The 26,013-nt window shown below is 36.8% G+C and overlaps 5 protein-coding genes across 6 annotated transcripts; 3 read left to right on the top strand and 2 right to left on the bottom strand.

Moving 5' to 3' along the window:
• Positions 1–2,612: 2,612 nt before the first annotated feature.
• On the top strand, positions 2,613–10,250 carry LOC131799347 (NADH dehydrogenase [ubiquinone] 1 alpha subcomplex subunit 9, mitochondrial-like). Its single transcript, XM_059117065.2, has 12 exons — positions 2,613–2,692; positions 3,060–3,100; positions 3,977–4,094; positions 4,301–4,398; positions 6,746–6,837; positions 7,280–7,421; positions 7,992–8,094; positions 8,222–8,292; positions 8,840–8,916; positions 9,248–9,343; positions 9,590–9,656; positions 9,853–10,250. The coding sequence occupies exons 1-12, from the start codon at positions 2,659–2,661 to the stop codon at positions 10,033–10,035; spliced, it is 1,122 nt and encodes a 373-aa protein (XP_058973048.1). The 5' UTR covers positions 2,613–2,658; the 3' UTR covers positions 10,036–10,250.
• A 762-nt stretch (positions 10,251–11,012) lies between these two features.
• On the top strand, positions 11,013–13,061 carry LOC131799352 (adenylate kinase isoenzyme 6). Its single transcript, XM_059117071.2, has 3 exons — positions 11,013–11,225; positions 11,777–11,922; positions 12,507–13,061. The coding sequence occupies exons 1-3, from the start codon at positions 11,034–11,036 to the stop codon at positions 12,685–12,687; spliced, it is 519 nt and encodes a 172-aa protein (XP_058973054.1). The 5' UTR covers positions 11,013–11,033; the 3' UTR covers positions 12,688–13,061.
• An 848-nt stretch (positions 13,062–13,909) lies between these two features.
• On the top strand, positions 13,910–18,066 carry LOC131799350 (large ribosomal subunit protein mL37-like). Its single transcript, XM_059117068.2, has 2 exons — positions 13,910–14,528; positions 16,371–18,066. The coding sequence occupies exons 1-2, from the start codon at positions 13,925–13,927 to the stop codon at positions 16,916–16,918; spliced, it is 1,152 nt and encodes a 383-aa protein (XP_058973051.1). The 5' UTR covers positions 13,910–13,924; the 3' UTR covers positions 16,919–18,066.
• Positions 18,067–18,774: 708 nt separating this feature from the next.
• LOC131799351 (trace amine-associated receptor 13c-like) lies at positions 18,775–21,558 on the bottom strand. 2 transcript variants are annotated; one of them, XM_059117069.2, is made up of 2 exons: positions 21,433–21,558; positions 18,775–20,318 (listed from the first exon to the last, which is right to left on the bottom strand). In XM_059117069.2, the coding sequence occupies exon 2, from the start codon at positions 20,291–20,293 to the stop codon at positions 19,412–19,414; it is 882 nt and encodes a 293-aa protein (XP_058973052.2). In that variant the 5' UTR covers positions 20,294–20,318; positions 21,433–21,558; the 3' UTR covers positions 18,775–19,411. The 2 variants fall into 2 exon arrangements, with proteins under 2 accessions (XP_058973052.2, XP_058973053.2); XM_059117070.2 differs by having other exon boundaries at positions 21,428–21,517.
• A 1,534-nt stretch (positions 21,559–23,092) lies between these two features.
• LOC131799356 (trace amine-associated receptor 13c-like) lies at positions 23,093–25,305 on the bottom strand. The gene is made up of 2 exons (XM_059117078.2): positions 25,005–25,305; positions 23,093–24,052 (listed from the first exon to the last, which is right to left on the bottom strand). Exon 2 carries the CDS (start codon positions 24,040–24,042, stop codon positions 23,173–23,175), a length of 870 nt encoding a protein of 289 aa, XP_058973061.1. The 5' UTR covers positions 24,043–24,052; positions 25,005–25,305; the 3' UTR covers positions 23,093–23,172.
• Between the last annotated feature and the right edge of the window lie 708 nt (positions 25,306–26,013).

Below are 26,013 nucleotides of genomic sequence, written 5' to 3'. Positions count from 1 at the left end.
ATCATTGTTTGAAAACCAACCCCACCCCCAAAGGACAGCTGCAAGCCAACTGAGCTTAATTGAATCTCTTTCAATAGAATATCGGTTTTTCTATACGAACAAGAAAACTTCCTTTGTGAGGTGATATTTCTTTTTATCTTCCTTTGTTTGATGTATTTTGCTTCCAGTAAACATTCGTAAGAAAAAGTGAACAAGAGTCATGCACTGAGTCGGACAAAAATGGTAAAAAATTCACCTTTTTAGTATCAAGTGAAATACAGCATGAAATATTTTTTACCAGAGATTGATTCACGGAATATGTGCTGTTGAGAAGGTTTGTCTGATATTCGTGAAGAGCATTCTCTTTTCTTATTCTTCTGCTCGCCGGAATCGTTGTTGTCTTTGACTGACATTTTTTGACGATGAAAAGACTCACAGGAAGCAATATCGTTTTCATGAGGTGACACAAAGCCAATTCAATATCACAGATAAACGATAGAGAACTCATTTGCAATTGAGTTGTATTGTGAAGTTAGTTAAACGGTTTTAATGCTTCCTGGAAACAAATTTGAGCCGACTCTCGGCTGTAGAAAAAAAAAACAATTATGAAATAGTGAGTCTACTTGGCAGCGAATTAATTACTGACTCACCAGCTACCGGTCGTAAATTAAAGCTCGTTCGACTTATGGACATGGGAGCGTTTTCTTTAAGCCGTTTTTGCTTCTTTTTGTGAGCGATTCGGTGATAAAGAGAGAAAGCAAGTTCATTTGTGCTTCATCAATGGATATCTCAAAGTATCATCCTAGTTAAGCTCATCTCGATTTTCTGTTTTTTGTTTCAGTCATAAACGAACCAGTTGGCCTGACTTGTTCTTTTCTGAATCGTTACAATTACTTTTGTCGGATTTTCATGTTATCAAAATTATTGCAGTTGCAAGCGTAACTGACATAGACGATTATCTTGAACCGAGTAGTTGCTGTTACAATCCGAGCGATTGAAATTTTGCAATAACTTTTGAAAATTCAGTTCGTGGATATTTGGTAATCATAATGTTCAGCTACAATGAAAAATGGCAACGTTTTGATGATGCCAATGATCAAGCTCGAATGGGCCAGGATGGGAGTAGGGGGGGAGGGGAGGGCCTGAAGGGTGTTGCCTGCGACATGACAGTAACAATTTTCTTTGATAAGTCTCGACATCACGTACAGTACAAGACATAAAGATTTGAGATTTTCCAGCTATATAAGAAGAGAATAAATATAAATGAACAAGTTTGCTTATAGTTTCATCTTTTATCTTACATGATGATACTAAAATTGAAATTTACTCTAAATTATCTGTTCAAAATAAATTGAACTGTTCCACTTATCGGATGATTGAAACCAATATTTGGACGTTATCTTTTTGTTGTCACAGCAACAGTGATATTTGTGTCGTCCTGGAGACGGTACTTCGGTTTCACCAAAGATGTTTTCCTCGATCATCTGAGCTTTTCCAATTGCGGATGATTTCTCTACAGTGTGCATGCTCACACGATGCTGTAACAAGCCAGTTTTCATACATTTCATCATAGTTTCATACACTTTAACCATAAAAGCCCTTTTTTCAGACAATTTGTACAAATAAACTGTTCCGTATTCTGGTTGACCATAAATGATAAAGAGAAAGCAAGAAAATTTTAAGACTGACCTTTCTTACTTAAACTCTTTATCTTTGACCAGTTTTAATGGCGCTAATGGTGATCTCACACGCCTAATATGAACACAGGACTTGTTGCAGAGTGATGACGTTTGTAAGTCTCAAGTGACTCTTTTTAAAGAGGTTCAATATTATGTTAAACAGTTTTAAAAACTATTTAACGTAATATTGAAGTTCTAATTAAAACGTTACCTGAATCGAGCATTTTTCCTCTTCACGAATAAATTTGTAATAAGTCCTTTAAGGAAAGATGATAAATTGAATTTCTTGGCTGTATTGGCAAACTGAGACTTTCCTCTTTCGTGAGGGTTTAAGCATTTAGAAGAAACATTATTGTTTTCAACGTTAACCTCTTACAGTTTTAGAATTCGATAAATGTTAGTTTTTTATGGCATTTTCACGGAATGTAACTCTGCGGCTTGTCATGATCTTCGTTACAACTGGAAAATTACTGGAAATGTAGATTTCATTTGATGGTAATAACTCATTGAATGGGAAGCTTTAAGGGAACGTGCCAAACTAAAACACAAACTAATGCAGCAAGGATTGTGACTTAATATCAAAGAAATGTAATTAAGAGTCAGACCATTGCTGGCGTCATAGTCTAGTGTTAAAAAGCTATGTATATGAACACTTTGTAATGTAGCCTGGCAACATAAAATAATTTGACAATGATGATGGGTGATCATAAGTTTCTGTTTCTGATGTTACGTTGACCCCAAGGTCAGCAAAAAAGTGGGCGCGATGGCAAAAACAAATTTTTCAACTCATTCCATAGTTTGAAAATTTTCGCAGTAAAAAGTTGAAAAGTGTAAAACACATCTTGTTTTAGGAAAGATGAGATCATAATAACGTTATTCTGCTGTTTGGGATGCCTGGGGTAACGGTTGACACTTTACTAAGTTATATACAACATATATACAAATACAATTAACTGACCGCAGGAGAGAGCGGGCTTGGATTGCCGAATAGACCGCCGCCATGTTGGTTACCCAAAGCTTTGGAAAGTTAAATTGTGAGTAGCTGTGATAAGGTTGTTCAACCAGTTTTATGGCTTAATAGTAGTATGTGAACTTAGAGAGTAGAGGTTACTTCGAAGCATCTGTGTGTACCCCATTTTTTGTATTGAACGATTAGGATGTTGGATGTTAATACGCCTGTATGAGCTCAATTTCTGATCAGACAAGTTATACTGTTGGTACTATGATCGTTTTCTTGGTTATCAGTGCAGGGTGACAGCTAAATGTTTGAATCCAAAATCTTACCTTCGATTCTGAGATCTGCGCCGTCGGTGTTTAACTCTAATTTAAAATTATGGTTATGGTATGAGTATGGTTAATTCTTTATTCTTGAAATGAGAGAATATTTTTGGTAATCTTTAGGCTCCCCTGCAAGATTTGCTGGACTAACACTATCTTTTCAGGTGAGCACGGTTTTTTCTTACTAGTGTTTAAAGTTTTAATTATCATTTTCGTTGGCATTCTCAATTTTTTATGTTCAAGTGGCAACACTCGAGGGTTTAATGTACAGTGTCGCTCAAAGGTAAGTTGACAGTCCCCTGAACCTTGATTCTCGACCCTCCATACTCGATAACTTCGAGGATTTTGGCTCAAGTCGCATGTCGAGACCCTCGAAGCCGGCACTTGTAAGCTCAAAGTTCATGTGTTCCAAAATTAAGTTTTGTAGATGTAAATGTAATGCATGCTTTATTCAGTATCTTCAACACTAAGACAGGGCATGTAAAGAAGAGCTGCTTGTCAAGTGCTTTGTCCTTTGCTATTGTTTTCCCTGCAATAATTAAATTGTTTTCTCAATACTGCAGTTCAAGATCCTTGAAAAGTTCTTCAAGTGTCTTGATCCCTGATTCTTGATCCTTGATGCTTAATACTTGAGCCTCCATTCTCCATCCTCCATTCTCAGTAGTTTCAAGGATTGAGTATCGAGTCAAGACTCAACTTACCTTTGAGCAGTACTGTTTGTACACCAATGTATCAGTTTATGTCACTTTTTCTCTAGTAAAATACCATAAGTATATTAAGAATGAAGTAATGTCTGTGGTTAAAGGCATAACAGAATGCCATGCTGTGGCTAATATTTTAAAAGAATTTGCCATTTGTTTTCCTTATGCATTTGCTCTCATTTACATGAGGTGTATACATGTGCACTGTACATTTAATTGCTAATTAGTGGCATCTATACTGTTAAAATCACTGGTATAACAGGTATCTGATGTTGTGAATGTTAAGTGATACATTTACTTCAATGTATACTCTTACTTAACAAAGTCTTGTCATCGCAGCGAAATGTGAGTTACTTGCCTAAAGCAGGACCAGGTGGAAGGTCATCTTTCAGTGGAGTGGTAGCTACAGTGTTTGGTGCCACTGGATTTCTTGGGAGATATGTCATCAACAGATTAGGTAAAATTAAAAAAAAGGAATATGACTAACTCTTGCAACTTCATAGTTCACTTTATCTATGTGACAAGGCTGACAATTTGATTGTTGAGGTAAGTATTTTGTAAATATTAACAGTGACTTTTTGAAATTTGTGTATTCCATGAATAATTAGAGAGGTAATTTTCACTTGTCAAACTATATTTTAATGATATGTACTCATCTGTAAGGTCGTCGTGGAAACCAGATCATTGTACCATACCGTGGAGATGAACATGACTACCGAAACCTTAGGATGATGGGGGATCTGGGGCAGATCATGTTTTTTGTAAGTGTTTTTTTTAAGGCCAGAGCTAAGATGAGTGAGTTACAGTTTGGGGCATTAAGAAACTGATGTTTGTATTTTTATAAAGGAGAGGGTGCATTCACTTTCAAAAGAATCCAATGAATACATTGTTCAATGGAGAGCATGTTAAGACTATCTTCACTGGTGTTACAGCTAGTTGCCTCATAAAATATTCTTCCATATACTGTAAACGTCCATGTTTAAGCCGCATCTGTAAATAAGCTGCACCCCCAATTTGGAAGTACAGAATTTGGAAAAAATAAAAACAATACAGTTTGAAGTTTCAGTAGAGTTGTATTGCTACAAACAATCAAGGTTTCGAAACACCGACATAGAAGTTGTGGCTATCTTTCACATTTATCAAGTCTAAAGAAAGCAAAATTTCATTTGTTGTACCGTCTTTTTCATTGGAATTTACACCATCTCTTTAAAATGCTCTTTTGATCTGATTTTTCAAGATTATCACTACAAAGCATACCATAAAGTTGAAATTCCTTCGGCATTGAAAAATAACAAACAAGTGCTTAGTAGCCAATCTTTAAATGTTGGGAGGAGTCTGGGCCTTTCGACTCAGCTGTTTGGGGATACCACTTGTATAAAGATGTTTGGAAACCCGCAATAGGTGAAAAACTTCATGCAGAACAGGAGCCTGATAATGCAGTCGACAAATTTGCCATGAAGGTAGTAAGCGAAAATTAATCGCTTGAAAGAACTCTTGGAGAGCAAGATTCGCTGATAAACACTCGAAGACACAAATGGCTTCAGTTTCTTTTGTTTATTTCTTGGCATCTTAAGAAGTTTTATGAATATTAGGTTTTTGAGAACTCCAAACACAGATATAAGCCGCACCCTTGATTTTTGGCTTCAATTTTGTGAAAAAAAGTGCGGCTTATACATGGACGTTTACAGTAATTTTGCTGTGGGAATTAAACCAAAACTCTATTTGATATCCAATAGCCTCTAACCCAAGATATTTTGCAGACAAGTTGAAATACTTTGAATGGAGACAAAGTTTCATATTTCAAAGACTTTCACAAGGGCATAACAACATAGTCTCCTTATATGGGTATTGCCAGTCTGGACTTTGCCCCATGTGTGCTGAATATGCGATAAAAGTAAATTATCAGTTTGACTGGGAGAAAATATCTTAGCATGTGAGAATTGCATGGAAGATTGACTTACAGTAGCATTTACTTCCATGTGAAATTTTTCAGTGAGGTAGGATCATGTCATTGAGTGTAGGTTGTTCACTGATAAATGGCTTTCATCCAAGAAAGTTTAGTTAATAGTGACAATTGTATTGGGAAAATACCATTTAAATTTAAGATGTAATTTGTGAAGAACTTTTAAAAGCAGTAAGTAAATATGACTTTCTGATCTTTTCGACCTTCATGAAAAGAGCAATCACAAGGAAAAAACAAGGTTATTAATCAAATATTCTTACTGATGCAAATGCTTTGCACAATTTTAAAATTTTTTTTAATAAAAGAAAAAAACCCTTATTAGTATGTAGAGCGGTATGTTGCTTGCACCAATCAGATTGCTGCATTTAGGTATGTATCTCGCACCAATAAGATTGCAGCATAAATGAAGTCCCGTCCTAGGACGTGACCCATTACGTTGGATAAATGAGCTGACAATTCTTTGTTAATATGTCGTTCTTGGTGTTAATTACATCACAACATATTACAGTAACCTAAACCTAAATTTGGTGTGAGTAATATACTGCTTAATATGTTAACAGAGAGTTTTTTCCTTTTAATAACTCAGTGAGGGTCAGTTTGAAACATACAGTGAACATGTAAAGGTTGTATTTTCTAGATAAAGAACTGCTGAGTCCTCTCACCTGATAGTAGAATTCATCAAAATTTGAAAAATGATGTCAATATAAGTTGGTGGATGTTTGTTACATGTAGAGTATTATACTTTCAGCTGGTGGGCTTAAAGTACATTAAGAATTTTCTCATGCATGCCCTGGTGCAAATTATATCAACCATCATTGGAATGTATGTTTAAATTAGATGAGCCAAATCATTATTAAAAGTTTCCACTTGAACCAGTCAACATAATCATATACATGTATCTTCTGTATAGGAAGAGCCTCTGGTAGTTTTCAATTACCAATTGGTTATATTTTTATGAATGATTTTTGACCAAATGGTTCCTAAAGTAAAATCAAGGGTGATACCATAAAGCAGGAGAAGTTTTTATTTGAATGTACAATATGTATATGTATAATATGTAGACCAAATTTGAAATTTCTTTTTTTTTAAAAATTGCTGTTGCTGGACTATTCAAAAGTTACAATTTCCCTTTTTTTATATTCAAGGATTATCATCTAAAAGATGTTGATTCTGTGGCCAAAGTTTTGAAACATTCCAACTGTGTGATCAACTTGATTGGCAGACAGTTTGAAACAAGGTGGGTTTCTGACTTCAATACAAAAGACATTAGAGTAGAAACGATGTTTAAGGACTTGTGTAATTTACACCAGTTCACAAAGTTATAAATATAACAAATTTTTAGCCATGACCCTATCCCCCAGCTGCACCCCTCCTCCCAAGAGTTGGCATTATTATTATTTTTTTTTTTTGGTGCTTAACTGATAACAAATACAGAATATACCTGTTTACCAGTGTATGATAACTGCAGAGGTACAGGAGGTGTTTACTGATAGCTTCTCAGAGGAAAGAATCCAAACCTAAGTATAGCTTCAATTGAAAAACATAATTCAACCTCTGTGCTAGAGCCACCTCAAGCGTGGGGTCTAGCTTTGTCCCTATACCTCATTTACTTAAATTTACTTGTACATTCTTACTCATCATATACAATGTGGCATTATTTTTTTATATTTTTTGCCCAGGAACTTTACATTTGAGGATGCCCATTGTGAGGGAGCTAGGGTTATTGCCAAAGCTGCTCGGGAAGCAGGAGTCAAACGTTTAATCCATGTGTCAGCACTTAATGCCAGTGAGGATAGTCCATCAAATTTTCTACAGTCAAAGGTTAATCACAGTCACACATTTTCATTCTTAATCTATGGCAATTATTGCCATAGATTAAGAACAGAAAAAAAGCTGAAAATTGTAGTTTTGTCTAGATACCTGCGATGATTGTTTAGCCTGTGGGCAGCCTGTGGTATGTGTTATTGAAAATATGTGACCTAGCCTCTGTGTTGTGTTCTTTAGAGAGGTTTCCTCTCCTATGTGTAGCATGAAAATGAAATTTACCGGGGAACTGTACTTAACACTTGGAAGAAATTATAAAAAAAATTAGAAATTTAATTAAATAGAAAATTTAAAACCTCTCTTTAGAAAGCCATATGATGAAATTTGTTTCTATGGGGTTGAATTTTAGACTGAAGTGACAATTAATTTATTCAGATTTAGCAGATGTGAGTTTTCCTCGTTTGGTTTTGATAGTTGTTTTAACATATGTTTTTGTGGAGCTTTATGGTTTTTTTCCTTTCACATTTAGATAGATTCTTCTCTTAAAAAATGCCATAATACTAAATATGATATTGCCTTAGTTCTTCTGTACTGAAACAACTTTGTGTTTTACTTAATATGTGATAGGCTCGTGGGGAGGCTGCTGTTAGAGAAGAATTTCCTGATGCTACCATTGTGCGACCTGCAAAGTTTTTTGGCCATGAAGATCAGTTTTTGAACTACTATGTGTGTAAGTTCATGTTGAAGATAAGTTACCAATGGTGTGCTTTCAATACACTTTCTAACATATAACCTAATGATAAATTTAATTTAAAATTTGACTTGTTAACTGAGTTATTTTCTCTATCTTCTTTAAGATCTTGGTAATATTCCTTTTGGTATTCCACTTATTGATGGAGGCATGAACACAACTAAAAGGCCTGTTTATGTAAGTGAACTGTAAGCATAACTTTCATGAGCAGAGCAGCATTGCAGTACCTAAAAATTTGTGATGTGAACTATATTTACATGTAGTCATCTCATGGAAGTGGGCTACCACCACCCATCTGCAAGATCATGAGAATTTCCATTTAATCCAGGTATTAGGTACAGTATAGAAGTTTCTTTAAAAGTTTTGAGGCTTTGTGTGGGATGTTTGCAAGAAGGGTAGTGAGGAATGTAAAAATAGATACTTAGGTGTGGCATCAACAGTGGTTTTGTAGATTTGTGAAGGAATGATTTCAAGACAGTGTATAAAAATAATATTTAGGAAGTTACCCCAATTTCTTTATGATAGTTTCTAAACATTTTTAACATGGTTTATTTGTCTTATGTGGCTTAAAATCATCAAATTTGGAGCAAATTGGGTATCTGGATAGATTGTATAGCTTGATTGTGTGTAGGCATTAAGATAGTATAACTAAATCAATGATTATGTTATGTTGATTTACTCTTTATGTGATTGTTGATAAAAACGTTTTCCATTTTGTTTCCAGGTGGCTGATGTTGCCCAAGCAATAGTAAATGCTGTCAATAATGATGAGAGCATAGGGCAAACATTTGAACTTACAGGGTAAGATCTGTAATACCATTTTATGTTATGAGTTGGGTCAGAATTTGATTCTTACCACACTGATTTCATTTCTGATCTGTACCTGAACAGATACACAAGCACATGGAATTTTACTTTTTCAATATTTATGGTAGACAATATAAATACAGTTCATAGCAGAACTCGCTTCAAAATGATTTCATGACAAAACTTGGTTGGTTTTTGCTTACATAAATGTATGTGACAGAAGCTAATACCTGTTTCTCTGTTGCCTCCCCACATTTAATTGTTAACTGTGGTAGGGATGTTTGTTTGTTTGTTTCTTAATTTACTTTTTTATTTTTTTTCATAGCCCAGAAGAATATTACTTGCTTGATATTCTGGACTACATCTATCGGTTGATTAGGAAAGAACTTCCTTACTACAACATACCAAGAAATATGTACAAGTAAGCTGTGATTGAACAATCCGTTAGTCTATTATCATTATTCTTATTGCTTTGTTTACCTGACATGTTATGAATTGTGTGATTATTGTTGTGATTTTTTGTTTATTACAAAATAAACTTCATGGACGCTATTATAGCTTTTATCATCTGAGGCTATTACCCTTTGCTTTCTTTTTTTCTTTGCCTTCTCATCTTATTCTGTTTAAGGAAAAAGTTCTATTGTTTGATTATTGTGTTACCTTCCAGCCTTATAGCCTGGGTCATGGAGCAGTCCATATTCAACCCGCGTCTTACACGAGATATGCTGTTTAGGGTAAGAATGGAGTAATGTAATTTCCTGCCGTTATTCCACTGCGATTGGTCGGTCACGAGGCTCGTGTATTTATTATAACTGAAACCTCACAGCCGAACCACAGCTTGTCAGTGTAATCAATGTCTACCAGTGTTGACTGTAACTAAGATTTATTCAAGTTTTGTAGTTGTTTTTTTTCTGGTTTTTTTTTTATCAGGAGTTCCTATCAGACCAGGTTACACCAGGTTTACCAGGACTGAAAGATCTGGGAGTTGAACCTCATTCAGTTGAAGATATCGCCATATCGGTTCTTCGGCGCCACAGGGACTGCTATTTCTTTGAGGATTCCATCGATAGTGAGGAACCGTGTCGACCTAGCAGCTCCTACGCAACTCAATAAACATTGTCCGTTCTTTTGAGTGAAGAGGGCTTTAATTGTATATAATGACTTCTACATCAGCACACTCTCCGTGCTCTTTTAAAGATGGTTTTGCTACTTTTTGTGTCCTCGGTTAAGACATGGACATGGCTTGGATATTTGAAATTTATTATTTTTCCTCATTATTAGTTGTTATGGTGACCTAAATATGATGAATAAAGATGGTACTTCCACTAAATAAAGTGTGGTTTGGTTTCTTTTGATCATGTAGTTTTCTATTGATATAACGCAATGAATAACCGAAGGGAGACACAGTTGTAATCTCAGTCGGTCAGTGGGCAGTGACAACCGTAAAAAAGGCGTGGACCTTGGTACGATTCTTTTGAAAATATCTTCCTCCTTTTCTCTTTGTCGGTTTTTCTCGCGAGAAATTCTGGCACTTAAAGAACGCTCTACATTGAGAGGGAGGCGTTACAGGATGACGAGGATTTCCGTAAGAATGAGAGACCGTGTAATACTACCATCACATTTACTTTCAACAATACTGTAATGCTATTCTCCCACAATGTGATGCGAATAGAAAGGTGAATTTTCGTTACCAATTCATAGCAGTCAAACATCGCTCATGAAAAGTTGTATCTAATACAAATTTGATAATAGCACCGTTGACTGTCATCATTTTGAAGCAATAAGTTCTGTGTATTGTAACGGGAAAAACTGTTTCCTTTTTTCGAGCCATCACAGGTTGGAAGATATCTTTCTCAAAATTGAAACACAGTGGATAGAATCAGTAACCAGGCTGTTGAGGCGTATTGAAAGGCCGGCAATTGACTTAAAGAAACAATGAATTTTACAAAACTAATCGGACCAGACATTCTTCTTTAATTTCACGTTTCATCTTTTCCATTTTCGCGATTTTTAGCCCTTAGATGCCATCTAGAGCACGGAAAAATAAAGATCCTTGTGCCCAGGCCCAATATCCAATGCGAGGAAGGCTGGGTTGCTATGAAGAATCGATCATGGCTTCAGTTAGAACTCGACCAAATATTTTGGTGACGGGAACTCCAGGAACTGGTAAAACTGTAACGGCGAGTGAGCTGGCACAAAAGACAGGACTGAACTACATTAATGTGGGCGATTTGGCGAAAGAGAAAGACTTGTATGACGGATGGGATGACCAATATGGGTGCCATGTGCTGCATGAAGACAGGGTAGGTACACAAATGGTTAATAATGTATTATACACAAAGATTGATGAATTATTGTCTACAGGACAACAGGACAGCAATTAGTCATGCATAAACATTTTTTGATTTAGCCAGTAGAATTTTAGACCTCTGTGGGAGGGCTACTAATAACTTATATAAAATAAGCACGGCAGTGATAATTTCGAACTGTTTTTCTTTGTGGGCATCCCCTCACCCCTCTTCACTCTTTAAGATCTTGTTTATTTGCTCAGAACCACCCCCCTCCATTAATGATTTACAAACCTTGATGATAAAAATACTTTCCTCCACCCCCCCCCCCCCCTCCCCCCACTTTCTTGAAAGTAACTAACCATAATTGTCTAGTTTATCTAATATATTTATAGCTTACTTACAGGCAGACCACTTACCCTCTCCATTCCCAAACTCTATGGCTGAAGTATCAAATCCATTATGGCTCCCTCCATTTTAAGGAAATGAACTCCCTTTCCTCACCACCTAATCTCTTCACAGCTCTTTTATTATTATGTTTTTGTTTATTTGTTTATTTACTTCAGGTGATTGATGAATTGGAGGATCAGATGAGTGAAGGCGGTAACATTGTTGATTATCATGGTTGTGACTTTTTTCCAGAGAGGTGGTTTGATATTGTATTTGTGTTACGAACAAACAACACAATACTTTATGAAAGGCTTGAAAAAAGGTAAACTTACTTCTAAACTTTATTAATGATATCAGATTTAAGCTTCTCTGACTATTATTAATTACTGTGTGCATTAGGCCTAGCATAAACCTATATATCAGGGCTGAATGATTCCATTTAAACAATTGAAGTGTTCTCCCAGTAGATTTCATCCATTTAAAAGTTCAATGTGTTTCACGTAATTTATAAAATTCCAGCAGTGTGAAGGATGTTTGCTGATGTAGCTTTGCATAGTATAAAGTATTATTTGTCCTCATTATACTGTATGGACACAATCTTTGAATGCATTTTTCATTAAACATGCAGTTTAGTAGTGATGAAAACTTCTATACCACTTTTGTCACTCACTATAAGTTGATTCATTGTAACATAACAACTGATGTGGAAGCTAAAGCAGAAGTAGAACAAGTGAATTGTTTTATAAGCTAAGGTAGATCTATAATTACATTCAGCTAATTGATAGTTGGAGTCTCTCATAGCTCAGTGGTCAGAGCATTCAAGTGCTAATCAGAGGATTTTGCATTGTATGAGGTAATGCAAAGTAAAATATGGTATTTTTTCCTTTTTTTATTATTATTCCTCAGGGGCTACAAAGGGAAAAAGTTAACTGAAAATGTGGAATGTGAAATTTTTCAAACAATACTTGAAGAAGCTAGGGAAAGTTACAGAAACGAAATAGTTCATGAACTGCAAAGTGACTCTCCTGAACAACTAGAAACAAATCTTGAGCAAATAGAAGCTTGGATTCAACAGTGGTCCACCTAGCAGTAATAGATTGTTTTCAACTTAACTTATTTTTTACATTGATAATTTGTGGAAACACTAAGGTTTTAAAACATTGAAGAAAACTGAATTGAATTATGTTACTATTAAGCATTAAAGATGCCTAAAGGGGTGCAATAAAGAGGTGTTACTTCATCGCAAGGCATTACTGGACAGGCTCAACTGTGTTGGATGATAACAAGCAATATCAAGTGCTCATCAATGCTGTAATATAATGGTCTCTTTTGGCACTCTGTGAGGAGCCAAATGTCATGGTCAGCCATCATAATGAAATGTGTTTTGTGTCAATTTTGATTTCAAACGTAGCAGAAGAGATTCTTAATAAAAGAAAATATATGCAATGAAATGTGTTGGAATGTGAGTAGTTGTGATGTTCAATTCAGCCAACACTATGTTATTAGTTAACACTACCTGATATTTTGAAATGTGATCCAGGAGGCCATTACTTCCTGTGTGAACCAATTATTTCTCTACTTCCAGTCCCTTTTTTCCTTTGAAATATAGTTAGATTATGAAATTTGTCATCAGTTCATCAAAGGAGTTTTAGGTGCCCTTCATTTAATACTTTTGGTGAATTTCTAACATTTGAAATTGGACTGTAACCTTGCTTTCTCCACCTCTGACTGTTGACTGACAATTAATTCTTGCAACTCCGTGAAAGGCTTTTGATGGGCTGGTAAACTTGTATGGGAAGTGAAAAAGAATGATAAAAGGGGAAGACATGGGGGTAAACAGAGTGAAAATTACCTAGGAATGACCCTAAGGAGAGTTTGAAATGTGTTTTCTTTTTTTTTGGTTATAATTAAGCTTCAAAATTGTAGTAGCTTTGCGAGAGAAGAAAACACACAAGAATCCAGGACCACAACAATTTTATTGGTAAGATGGTGGACTCTCAAAAGCACATGGTTGCAAAGGTCACGTTACAAAAATAAAGTAAATAAAATTTATTTCAATATTTTGAACACAATCTAGAAATAGAGGTGCTTTAAATGGGTGTAATTTATTTGGGGCTGTATAGGAGGGGAGAGGGTCTCATAAGCAGAAGTTTGCATTATTCATGGTGTTGAAGATTTCCATTCAAGGGACAGAACCTTGTGTGGCTTGGCGTTACCTTTTTAATCTTGGGCCAAGAGTCTCTTCGGTTTTACTAAAGGTTTTCCAGAGATCCGGTCTCGTTAAGTTTTAGGTATCGCTGGCTCAGCTTGACAAGCAATCCAACATGGCCGTTACTTTTCTCCGACAACGTGTGTTAAGCAATCAACAAATTTGCTGCACCTGGCGGTTTGTTTGCCGTCAACTCTGCGCTGTAGCCGTACAACAACAACATAAAGAAACTCGTCAGACTGGAGTTCCATTGATAGTCCCAAAACATGTGATCGCCAAAGCTTTCATCGTGCATCCTTCGACAACAAGTGTGTTTGAAGCCAGCTCAAAATATCAGTGGCTTACTAAAACCAAGTTGTTCGAGGGACTACCTGCTCCCTTTTCAAACGTAGACAATTTCCTGGATGATAAAGAATATGAACATCTGAGAGAAAAATTTAAGGAGTCCATCCTACAAAATCATGCTTTCCGCAAAGAAGGAATTAGTGCTAACCACAGGTTTAGACGAAGAGGAGAGGAAATGACCATGGGGTTTTTGCAAGATTTGCTTAGGTTTGGATGGTCGTTATCTGATCGACATCGTCATTTGGATGATTGTTTTCTTGATTTGAAGCCCAAGATGAGGATCCACTGGGCCAGACATCATAACTTTTACCAGTTGGACCAAGAGCCGGCATTTGTTATTCGAACAAAACAACCATCCCAACTTCTAGAGCCAAGTAAGTGAAACAACTTAACTCTTTGATTGGAACATTGACAGTATAAATCAACTCAGTTGCTGTAGTTCTGATGAGAAATTTCTTATTACACCTTATTAGTGGAGTATGAGGTCTGTGTTTGAAATACTTGTCTAAGTAGGTAATCAATATGAAAAACGGAAAAATCACAATACAACCAAACTCAATTAAGTGTGTTCAAACAGCAAAAACAAGTTTTCTGTTCTCCAAGTGTGGTTTGGTTTTGTTCAATGGTCAAGCAGTGAACAAAAGATATTTGCAAAGTGCTATCACATAGTTTGTGATCTGAGAATACTATGTCTACGATATTAATTTTATTGGGCTTAATTTTAATGGCCCAACTATATTTTTATTCAGTTGTGGAGCTGTTGTGTAGTGTATTCTCTTGTTACTTTACACTGTTTCCTACTGTTACATTTCTTAATGGAAACCATGGTTTCAGAAAACTTAAATCTTTTTATGGCCTTCTGAAGGTGTAATTCTTTCCCTGACATTTTCTGCCAAATGGTATAGGCAGGTTGAGTGGCCCATTATAGTGAACTGTAGACCTAAACGTAGGTGAAGGAAAGCACTGATATCAAGCCCATGATGCCTTGTGGCTATAATCGCTATAGGAAAGATAGACTGAGATAACTTTGAAAAGAAGTTGGAGAGCAGAATTCCAAGGCAGTTCTGCCTCTTACCCTGTTTCATAGCAAAATCCTGCAGGACCCCCATTCCCAAACTTTACTTGCTGTAGACCCTCTTAAGTATGGATCATCCAATAGTTGAGAGAGACAGTCTACCTGATACAGAAGGTGGTGTCAAGAGTTAGTATCATTGGCTGTGTTAGAAGTTTCGTCACAAAAGGGGCAGCAACACTTGTTCACAACACTTTAATTCTTCCATTATATGATTACTGTGACATTGCCTGGAGTAACCTTCTACAGCGAGATATAGATCAACTGCAGTACCCACAGAATAGATCTGCATGGATCATCACGCATTGCTCTCACTCATCTGAGGCAATAGAGCAGCTGCACTGGCCAACTCTTTCCAGTAGATGCTCTGAGCACATTAGGCTTAACTCGTTTTTCTCTGTCTTCACTCATTAGTCCCTAGTTATTTTTCATTATATTTTACTAGATTTTTGATCATTCACAATTATTCTGCAAGGCAAAGTATGAGGCTATCCCTACCAAACATGAAACAGAATTTTGGGAAGAGGACCTTTCTTTTAAGTGGTGCAAAAATTTTTAACAAACTCCTTGTAAACATTTTGAAGAGTGAAAACCCTCAGATGTTCTGCCCCCAAGCAAGACATTTCTTTTTATCATGAATTTGATGTTTTATTATATTTTAGGCTCTAAAAGTGATTTTGCATTGTACTTTCTAGGCTCTTAATGTAGTTCATCAATTCTGTTGTTGTATTTGTATTAGGCTCTTTGAATGTGATAGTTTATGAAAATTATTGATGTAAATTGATTTTTAAAGGTACAGGGTCCCTATGGAGACCAGCCTTGGAGCTGAATAGGCTACCCTGTGTAAATTAAGTTTTAACTACTACTATAGACACAAGTTTATACTAAGGCATACACCACTTAAGAGAGAGTAATCCACCCTTGCTGCTTAATAACATTACAACCTTGGAAGCAGCAGTTCACCAGTGATAATCCAAGCTTGGTATGTGTAGAGGTTATGAGGTCTTATTTGATAGTTATCGTTTATCAAGCTTAGCAAATATGATTTCCAGCATTCAGGGTATGGAGTTTCATATTTACTGTAAAAATACACTTACACTTTGCCAAAACTAATCTAACTCATTTTTGTTTTCTTTACCTACAGATGTAGAAAAAACATCCTTGGAAACAATCCCTGGTCCATTTGATAACTACAGCATCAATGTCTTCCGCCATCCCATCTTACATCTACAGAACAAACCAGGCTTTCAGAACAGTGCATTTTACAAATACCCCTACAATCATGTAATGTTTCTGACAAACATAAGCAAACTGACGTATGATCAGCAGCAAGCTTATGGAATCATGAGCATGTTTGGTTCTCTGGTTGCCCTGGCAATGGATTATGGTGTTCAGATGGGTCAACACTTGCAGAAGCCACTTGTTACTAAGTGTGTTATCACAGATGGAATCCAGTGCACTTTGATGTGCTATCAACTGAACACACTCTCATTTCAGGAAGACTTTGGAATCAAGAATTGTGCATGGGTTTCACACAGCATGAACCTTTTTGAGGTAACAAATGCTAAACACAAACCACTTTTATTTGAGACTTTGGATGTGGACAACAAAGTTTGTGGTTTTAATGATGAATGTTTCAAAACTGTTTTAGCTTTCCTTTGCAAGGAAACTGTGAGTCATGAACCATTTTAGAACCTTTTAGTTTCTATATTGTCTACAGAAATTTTAAAATTTGTTTCACCTTCTGGATGAACATTCAATCACATGTCAAGGTGGGCAACACTAGCCTCTATAATGTAATTAAAGTTTGTACATTAGTTTTACAATTGTATAACTAAATAATTATCTTCAAGTACTGCAGTTATTCAATAAGAACTTACTAAAAATTGCTATTTTAAAAGAGGAGAGAACAAAATTTAGATGTAATGCATCTTGAAAACTGTCAGGAGGGCTGTTAAATGGTTAAAACTGTTTTACACTCAGTTGGAGATTTATATGTCAAGTCATTGATTTTCTGTTTTCCTGTGTTATGTGTTGATTGTAAAATTGAAGGTGTTTTTCATCAAAATTTCTGCAAGATGGAGGTTACTTCAGTCTTTAAATACAAAAAGAGGTTTGAATCACTCTTCCGCCATATACTTTGTCCTTAGACCCAATGATAGGAAAATATGCAGCTCTACATAGATCAGATGCAGCAGCTAATGACATGTACCGTTAATGAGCTTTGCAGCAGAATTGTGAAACTTTTCACTTTGCATACAGTAGATAAATGAATTTAAGGTGGCATTTAAGTAGCATTCAATGTTAATCCAGGGTTGTATTCTTGGATACAACTAATCATTTTGTTGAACCACTGTGTGAACAAATATCACCGTTAATACAAACAGATTTCTCAGAGTTCCAATAATCAAAACGAGCCCATCCAATGTGATAACTGGTATAGCAATCATCAAAGACGGTCTTCGGAACATGTGATTTGATGTACTCACATCAGTTCCGTTTGGATACATTCTCCCACGTAGACTCATGGGTGAATTCTATAAAGAGAAAGCATTGTGTGAAGTGAGGATATGATTCTGGGAAGCAAACTGATTGTGATGAGTCCTCCAGGCCTCACGAGAGGGACAATCACGATCTATTATATGATTGGAAATCTTCTCTTTTTAATAAATTTAAGAAGAACTTTTTTGACGTTTGCAAATGAGAATGTGTTGGGTGCTATTTTTATTCTTGGTACGAAATAACATAGTTTGTTATTGCCGGCGACTTAAACGGACTGATAGCATGAGCCCTGATCACGAGCATTACCTGTTTAATCGGAACCCAAGTGTAGCATCAAATATGGCCTACTTATTTATTTCGGTAACTTGAAATAAACCAGCAGCCGTGAACTTCTTAAAATTGAGTTTATGAAAGATGGATCAATTATCTTGACCGTAGAACAGTATTTGGCATTAAGTGAATCTTCCTGTACTTCCATGTTAGCCAAGAACCAATAATATGGATCGGGGTCAGTTTTGGTACGTGCCCGTATGAGAAGGGGGGGTCGGATATTGAGCCTGCACTTCTCCACCACTAGCCGGCCTTATCTTTAGATATCTTAAGGTTCATACTGCACAATCATTACAGGAATTGAACCATGAGTTGGAATGACGAAAAGAAGTATTAAGAAGTATCAAATTTGCCCCGAACTAGGTCGACAATAAATAAATTCTAAACCTGCAAATATTTTCGGGAAACATTAACGCATTAAAAAAACCAAATGCTTTGTCAGGAAACTTCAAGTTACGCCATTTTCAATGAAAATCCTAATTTATCACGAAAATGAAATTGTGAAGAGGAAGGACGTGTTTTGTGGACACTGTTTGTAATCTAATACCACTGATATGCCACTCTGTCTCCACACAGGTGAGGCAAACTCCGCTAATTTCATTCAAACGTGACAAAAACATAAGCAAGTTTTTGGTCAGAAGTTCATTTCAAATCAGTGACCAACCTGGAACTTTAAAATGCTCTAGCTCACAATGCAAAACTTGTCCTTTCAGTCACAACGAAGAGAAAAAGTTGAGACCCAAGAGATGTGATAAAGATCACTGATCACTTCACGTGCACCCTCGCCAATGTCACCTACTGCATAACTTGCACTTGTTGCAAAAAGTTATACATTGATGAAACAAGAAGACGACTAGGTGGCCGAGAACACCTTCGCGACGTAGAAAGAAATGACAAGGACGCATCCAAATCAGTCGGTAGACACTTAAATCTCCTTAACCATTCTAAGCAACATATGGCAGTTTGCGGCCTTTCCATACATCTAGGTAGTTCGGAAAGCCGCAAAACTCTAAGACAAAAATATATCACTCAAATCGGCACTCTTAATCCCCACGGTATCAACGAGCGCTTTTCATTCAATTGATTTATTCTTGTTTTCTTGTCACCATATTTCCACCAATAACGTAGCTCTATATAAACACGCACAACCCGCAATTCCTCCAATTGCTCCAACCAAGGGCTAACGCTCGAAACGTCAGATTTTAAACTCTTTACGGTGGCCAATTTACGTCATCAACTCAGTTGATAAAACTAAATTATCCTGTTATACTCTCCCATCCGATGCAGCACTACAGTTTCTTTACAGACTTACCCCCTTTATTTATGAGGCAAACTGAGCCTCGCATCTTTAAATCACGATGTGAGAAGCTTGTTAACAGATCTACGAAACTTCTCACTTCGCACAGAGTAAATTAACGGGTCTAAGGTAGCATTCAAATAGTACACTGTATTTATCCAGACTTGGAGTCTTGGGTACAACCAATCAGTTTGTCGAACCACTGAGTAAAATATCACTGAGGGAAACCAGCAAAGTGCGTACACACCCAACACAATAGCCATTGTCTTGGCTGACTTGCTCTCCCAAAGGAGTTGAGTCGGCCGCATATTATAGTTAGCCGGCGTTGAAGCTATTTTCTTTTCGTGTTTTAAGGCAACGAAGAACATGTAAAAGTATAGTATGAATGTAACCAAAAGTAGCAAGATGCAGTAGGTGTTTTGAACGTAAATGATATTTAAACCGTGGAAAATACCGGTAATTAATGCACCCGAGGTCCAAGTTAGGAAAGAACACACTGTAGCTTTTGTCTTCGTGAACAGGGACTTGTAACGAAATGGAAAAGCAATGGCTATGAAACGCTCCAATGCGATAAAAAATAAACTTGTTGAGGCAGCAGTAACAATAAACTGAGCCAGTACACGGTGCAGCAACACCAATGTCCTGTCCGCGTGACAAAGTCCCATTCTAGCACACAAGTGACGTGCAATATCACCTGGAATCAGCACGGTAACGGTCAGTAAATCAACACAAGCCAAGTTCGCTATCAAGATGTTGGAAACTGTTGAGAAACGAAGCGCAACAAAAATCACTGCTAATACGAGAAGGTTTCCTAACGTCCCAAATATGGAAATGAGTCCATCAAGCGCAATAACAGCTCCACCTGTCGCATCAGTTAAGATGGTCGGTGTTTGACGACTTAAATTTAAAGTGGCGAGTCGAGTGGTGTTTTCATACATTCTGCCTAACACTCGATGTGGAGAACTGAAAAAAGAGAAAAATGGAAGGCATTTTAAACACGTTATGAACCTCGTAATTCACACATAAAGAAATATTAACAATTAGCACCATCAGAAAAAAAGCATAAACTTTAAGTGGTCATTCATGGTTTTAAAAATCTTTTTTCATGCATACCATTTAAAATATAGATATTGTTCAAGATTTCCTGGCGCTTTATGCGCCCATTGACTTATGATAATTGAAGCCAAACTTTTAATTAACCAATCATAGGAAAATCTACAACCAATAACTGAGCACATGTCCTTCGAATTTGTTGGTGCAGTATCAGGTATTATTCGAAGCGGGCATATATGCATAGTCGTCAAACTATCATAGAAGATGAATGGTTAATTTCTATTTGCTCCTAACTTCGTCTTCAAAGAGAGGTGTAAATATTTGTTGTTAATCTCGATATTGGTCACTTTTTTATTACTGATTTCTTCTGCAGCTTGTTATCAAATATTTGACCATCTGTGAATTGGATGACCAGTACATAGGTCATCATGGCCTTCTTGGTTTTGAACTGACTTCCAATGGAGACCACAGTGGAATACTTAGGGGGCTCTCAAACTTTCAGTGTACAGGTTAGAAATCTAAGTAAGAGGGTGGCCAGCTCATCATAACAGAATATAACTAGAAATCTTCAAAGAACATAGTACATTCACCATTTATAGAACAAATCATTGGATAGAAAAACGTAGCTAAAATATCATTAACTGGCTTGCTCTATTGAGGACGCCATGTAAAATCCGTGGCTGGTAGCTGCTAGAGGGAGACTGGATATGTAGAAATATATATTTTTAAATAATTCTCTTAAATAATCAGTCGACGCGATGTGACGAAATTCTTAGCGGCTCAGGCTGTGAGTTCAGCCAGCGTTTGGATAGGAGAATTGCTTTCTGTTTTAAAACATTCTTAGCTGGTATAGCATCTTAAACAAATAAAAACGTCATCAACCAATGGGTTAACGACAACTGTTTCTTGTAAAAAACGTTTATTCCAATAGTAAGGCCCCAATCGCCTATCACCAGTGTTGCTATACGCAAACCAGAAAATATTGTAGATAAAGAGAGCGCTTTAGTGTTTGATTCTACCTTACTTGCTTTGGCAACTGTGAACAGTTAACCTCTGTCAGCTCCGCTTTTGAACGTTCACTCGACTGAAATTCGTGGTGAAGTAGTTTCTCTGCCTGGAGGTAGTCAAAGAATGTAATAACAACTTGTTTTTTTTCCACATGCATTAAGTGAAACACCCACTCATTACAAGCCCGAACAATATTGTAAATTTTCACATGGTTGAATGAACTGCGCCTATATATTTGTCTCATTAAGATTCCCAGGCTATCTGTACGCCGACAATTGACACACATGTTACGAAGTTTATTGATTTGAACATATCTCTCACTCATCTCTATTGAAGATGAAAAAGATACATATATTTCAAGAAGATTGCCTTCCGCTCACCCCAAAGTCTTCGTCTGTAGGGCTTGAAAATTTTTTATGAGTGTTTGAAGGATCACTTCTTATTGTGGTAAATGAAACGGCGTAAGTAAAGTTAATTCTTATATTGCGCTCATATTTCAATACCTAACGACACTGACTGTCCGTTTTACCCAACAAACCAATCGGAACACAGAGATCAGTTGTCATGTTCCGTCATCATTCGCTAATGTTTAGGTGCAGCTCGCCAGATGAACCTTGTCAAGACGCGGGATTGACCTGACCAAAAGGGTTGAGGTTCAATCAATTTTTGTCGTGTAAACATAATCTCAAGAAGCCTTTTCAGGCTTCTTGAGATCAAAAATCTGGAACCACAACTATCCCGTCGTACTCGAGTTTGAAATAATTTTTATCACCACTATTGTCTCTCCTCTTTTGACGTATTTGGTCACCAAAAATACTGACCCGGGTCAGTCTCGAGGTAAACCACGCCAAGTGCAGCCTGGGAAAGCAAACCTCCAGGTTATTACTGCAGTGATTCGTCCCATGCACTTGAACAAATCAACCAGGGGTCGTACAAAGAGACAAAATAAACTGAAGTGGACAGGCCGGGTCATCTCTTCCTGCCGCGTAACCCCTGTTGACAAATTCTTAGAGGTGAAAAAACAATTAACGGTGAAAATCTTTACAGTAAAACTCTTTACTTTACTCTCTGAAACTCTTTTCGGCGGCAAATTTACGTTATCAACTCAGCTGATGGTACTTTGTTGACACTCAGGTTTGAATTTCTCTATTTTTCCAATGTAAAGACCGGTCTGAAAGCTCTCTCGGTCTTGTACTTTCTCTAAAGTAACAATTTTTGTCTCGCCGTGGCTATTCTTTCTTTTTCTTTATCCGCTGACATATTATTAGGTGTTTGGTCGCCAGAAAGGTTGGACTAGGTCATTCTCATAGCAAACAATACACCAGTAGAGACTGGCTCCTCGGGTTCGTGTATAAAGTACTTGTATTATTTGGCACTCTTTATGTTGATTCAAATCGGGCTCGTGATCAGAGGCACATGAGGGCAATTTTAGAGGAAAACCAAGCTGAAAAGGAGCGCAGTAGGTATAATTTATGACCGATTTCCTTTGATTTCGTTAAAAAGGTGAGAGATCTCTGAAACCTTTCCTGCGATGTACTTCACTCCGAAACCATTGCTGTAATGTTAATCATACAGTAAATTTCAAAAAATACTTTTGCATATATCTGAATTTAAAGATAGTTTAATTTTGAATTTAAAACTTTCTTAGCTTTATAACAAATATAATCTTTCTCCTGTCGGCTATCGTGTCATGTTCCATGCCGTGACAAGGCTCTTCGAAAACTCCGTAAAGTCATTGCATAGTCCTGGCCAGTTGTCACCTGTAACGAATCATACAAGACTTCACCATCTTTCTCATTGTCTTCCGAAAGTTAGCGCTTCGTACGCAGTAGATGTATGGATTTAAAGAGGCATTTAAATAGTATATTATGTTAATCCAGTTCTGTATGTCGAAGTATCGTGGATCACTTGGAAAAACTACTGAGTAAAATATAAGAGCTGGGATCCATGCAGCACAAAATACACCAAGAATTATTGCCATTGTTCTCGTCGACTTTCGTTCATGTAAGAAGTTTGTATTTCTTTGCACGTTTGAAATCTGCAAGCTGGCAATCTGTCTTTCTTTTTTCAGAGCAAACAGGAAGATATGAATGTACAAAAATATTGTCACCAACATGATGACAGTGCAGTATGCAGGCTGTATATATATAAAGTTTAGTACCATAAAAACAGCTGATATAAATGCCCCTAACAGCCACGTAAGGGAGATAATGACGACAGCACGTCGTTTTGTCATCATAGAAGTGTACTTGAATGGATATTTAATGGATAAAATACGGTCTACAGCGATCGATAATAAACTTGAGACTGCAGCAGGCGCGATAAACTGTGAAAGTCCACGATTTGCCACAACAAACGTTTCTGGGACGTGACAAAAACCTTTCCTGCACATATATTTATAGATACCACCAGGAGAGACGACAAACAGACTTAATAAATCAATTAGGGCCAGGTTTCCAAGAAGTAGGTTAGATGGTGTTGCAAGTCGAATGTTGAAAAAAATCACCAAAAGTACCAGTAGATTACCCAGTGTACCCAAGATAATTAGTAGTCCGTTTATTGTGACGGCTGATAGAACTAAGGCCAGGTTTGGAGGCGTCACCGAAGGGCTCGCACTTGCTGTCATCGTGGTTTTCCTTTGGAAGTTTGTAAACAGAACAATGATTAATAATCACTTTAGAATACGATTATTGCTTTGGTCTTTTCGACAAATATGTTATGAATGTCATTACGTTAAAGCAAGAGTATGTGAATGGATAGCCACCAACAGGAACATAGTGATGATGTTCATCTTGGGCGGGCGGCTTTCCTCCATTGCCAAATATCGCTTCCCCCTTCCAGAAAGAGCTAAAAATAATTTTACTGATGTTCATAAAGATGAAGACGATGATGAAGTGAGTACGATAAGTTTTTTTTTTATCTCATCACTGTACAACTTCCGATTGGGAACAAATGTTAACAACCTTATTTAGTGCTCCTTATTATGTTAAAACGCTCGTAAAATATCAGTCACCCTTGGAGCAATTCAACTGTTGAAGGATCTGGTAAATATTTATAAGTGGTTTTAGCTGTCAAAACATAATTTAGTCAATTTAGTCTCTTTGCTGACTGTTCTCCATACAGAGAAATCATTGTCCATTTTTCTCCTTGCTGAAAGGCTTTGACAATTTGAACGAGTACTCTACGATAGAATCCTCATGCAATATACTCTAAGTATACCGAAAGGAAAGAAATGATATCCCCGACAGTTTTCGTGCTTCCCGTTCATTCTTGAATCTGCTGCGTTTCGAAAATTTCACTCTGTCATAACCATACCTATTGCACATCTTTTAGAGGTTACCACTCTTTAGTGCGACATTTCACCCGGTAAATAAACTACTCGGAAAAAAATAGAATTGAAATCCTAAGGAAATGTTTGTAAATGAACCAAATTATTATCACTTAAAGTTGTACTTTCAACTGTCTCACCCGTGATTTACTTTTTCGTTATTCTTCATTGATAGCTTTGCAAAATTCACTTGAGAAAAATACTTACCACTTTAGTAAATTAAAGGAGTTTCTACAGAAGAGTTAAGTTCGAGAACTTACCTAAGCAGGAATAAAACCACGATTAATGATCTTTTGCTCTCAGTTTCTGACAGCAATTGTAGTTCCGCAGTGAACTCAAGAAATAAAACACGCGACTCGAGTTCTAAACAGAAAACACCTAAACAAACCCAGTACAAACCGTTTATCACAATACAACCGTATGACACTGAAAATTTGTTTCCAGATGTGCTTGGCTGACGATCTTTCCTATATGCCGCTGTATACAATCTTTTGCGCCACCGCAGGCACAACAGAGCTTGATAGAGTGGGCATATGACGTTCCAACAACACGACTGGTCGACAGTTTGAACCGAACTGAGCTGTTTTACGGCAATATCGCATATAATTCCGGAAACATCATATCAGGTGGCCTTTGCGAAGCCTGTTCCATCGCTTCAACCGGGTTATATGCAGTCACTAAACTACGCATAAAAATATCCTTCTAATTACATTGGAATGTTTTAATAAGTAATGAAGTTCATGTGTGTGCGTGTAAAGGAAATACACTTGATATATTAGCCTTTTCCAGCGTATCCTTCGACGTTTTATTACCGGTTTAGGATGAAATATTTTCCAGAAGTGATGCTATTCAGAACTGACAATGAAATAAGTTCATGTCAACTCATGCCAGTTTATTTTGGTCTACCACAATTCATGACCTTTATCACGTGAACTATTTTGGTTCACAATTAGCATTGCCAAATGTTTCCCTTGTTGATTTTTAGGAGGTTTGCTATATTGCAATGCTATTTCTTCCTCGCACGATAACGTTTCACCATAAGAGTGGATCATGGCTTGTTGACTTTCAGGAGCCAGTTTAGAATATTTATCTTTATGTGTGTTTCAGTGAAAGCAGTGAGGGATACAAGGTCAAAGCTTATGACTAAGAGGCGTCAAGAAACGAAAGCAACCGCTAACCAAACAAATATGTTACATAACGTAATCGACGCAAAAATAGGTATATTGTCAGTTATTTAAATTGATATCAGACCAACAATACCCGTGAACA

This window comes from Pocillopora verrucosa, chromosome 4, assembly GCF_036669915.1.
Source record: "Pocillopora verrucosa isolate sample1 chromosome 4, ASM3666991v2, whole genome shotgun sequence".
Lineage (NCBI taxonomy): Eukaryota > Metazoa > Cnidaria > Anthozoa > Scleractinia > Pocilloporidae > Pocillopora > Pocillopora verrucosa.
Note: the sequence above shows the minus strand (reverse complement) of the source record. Positions and strands in the feature narration are given on the sequence as shown.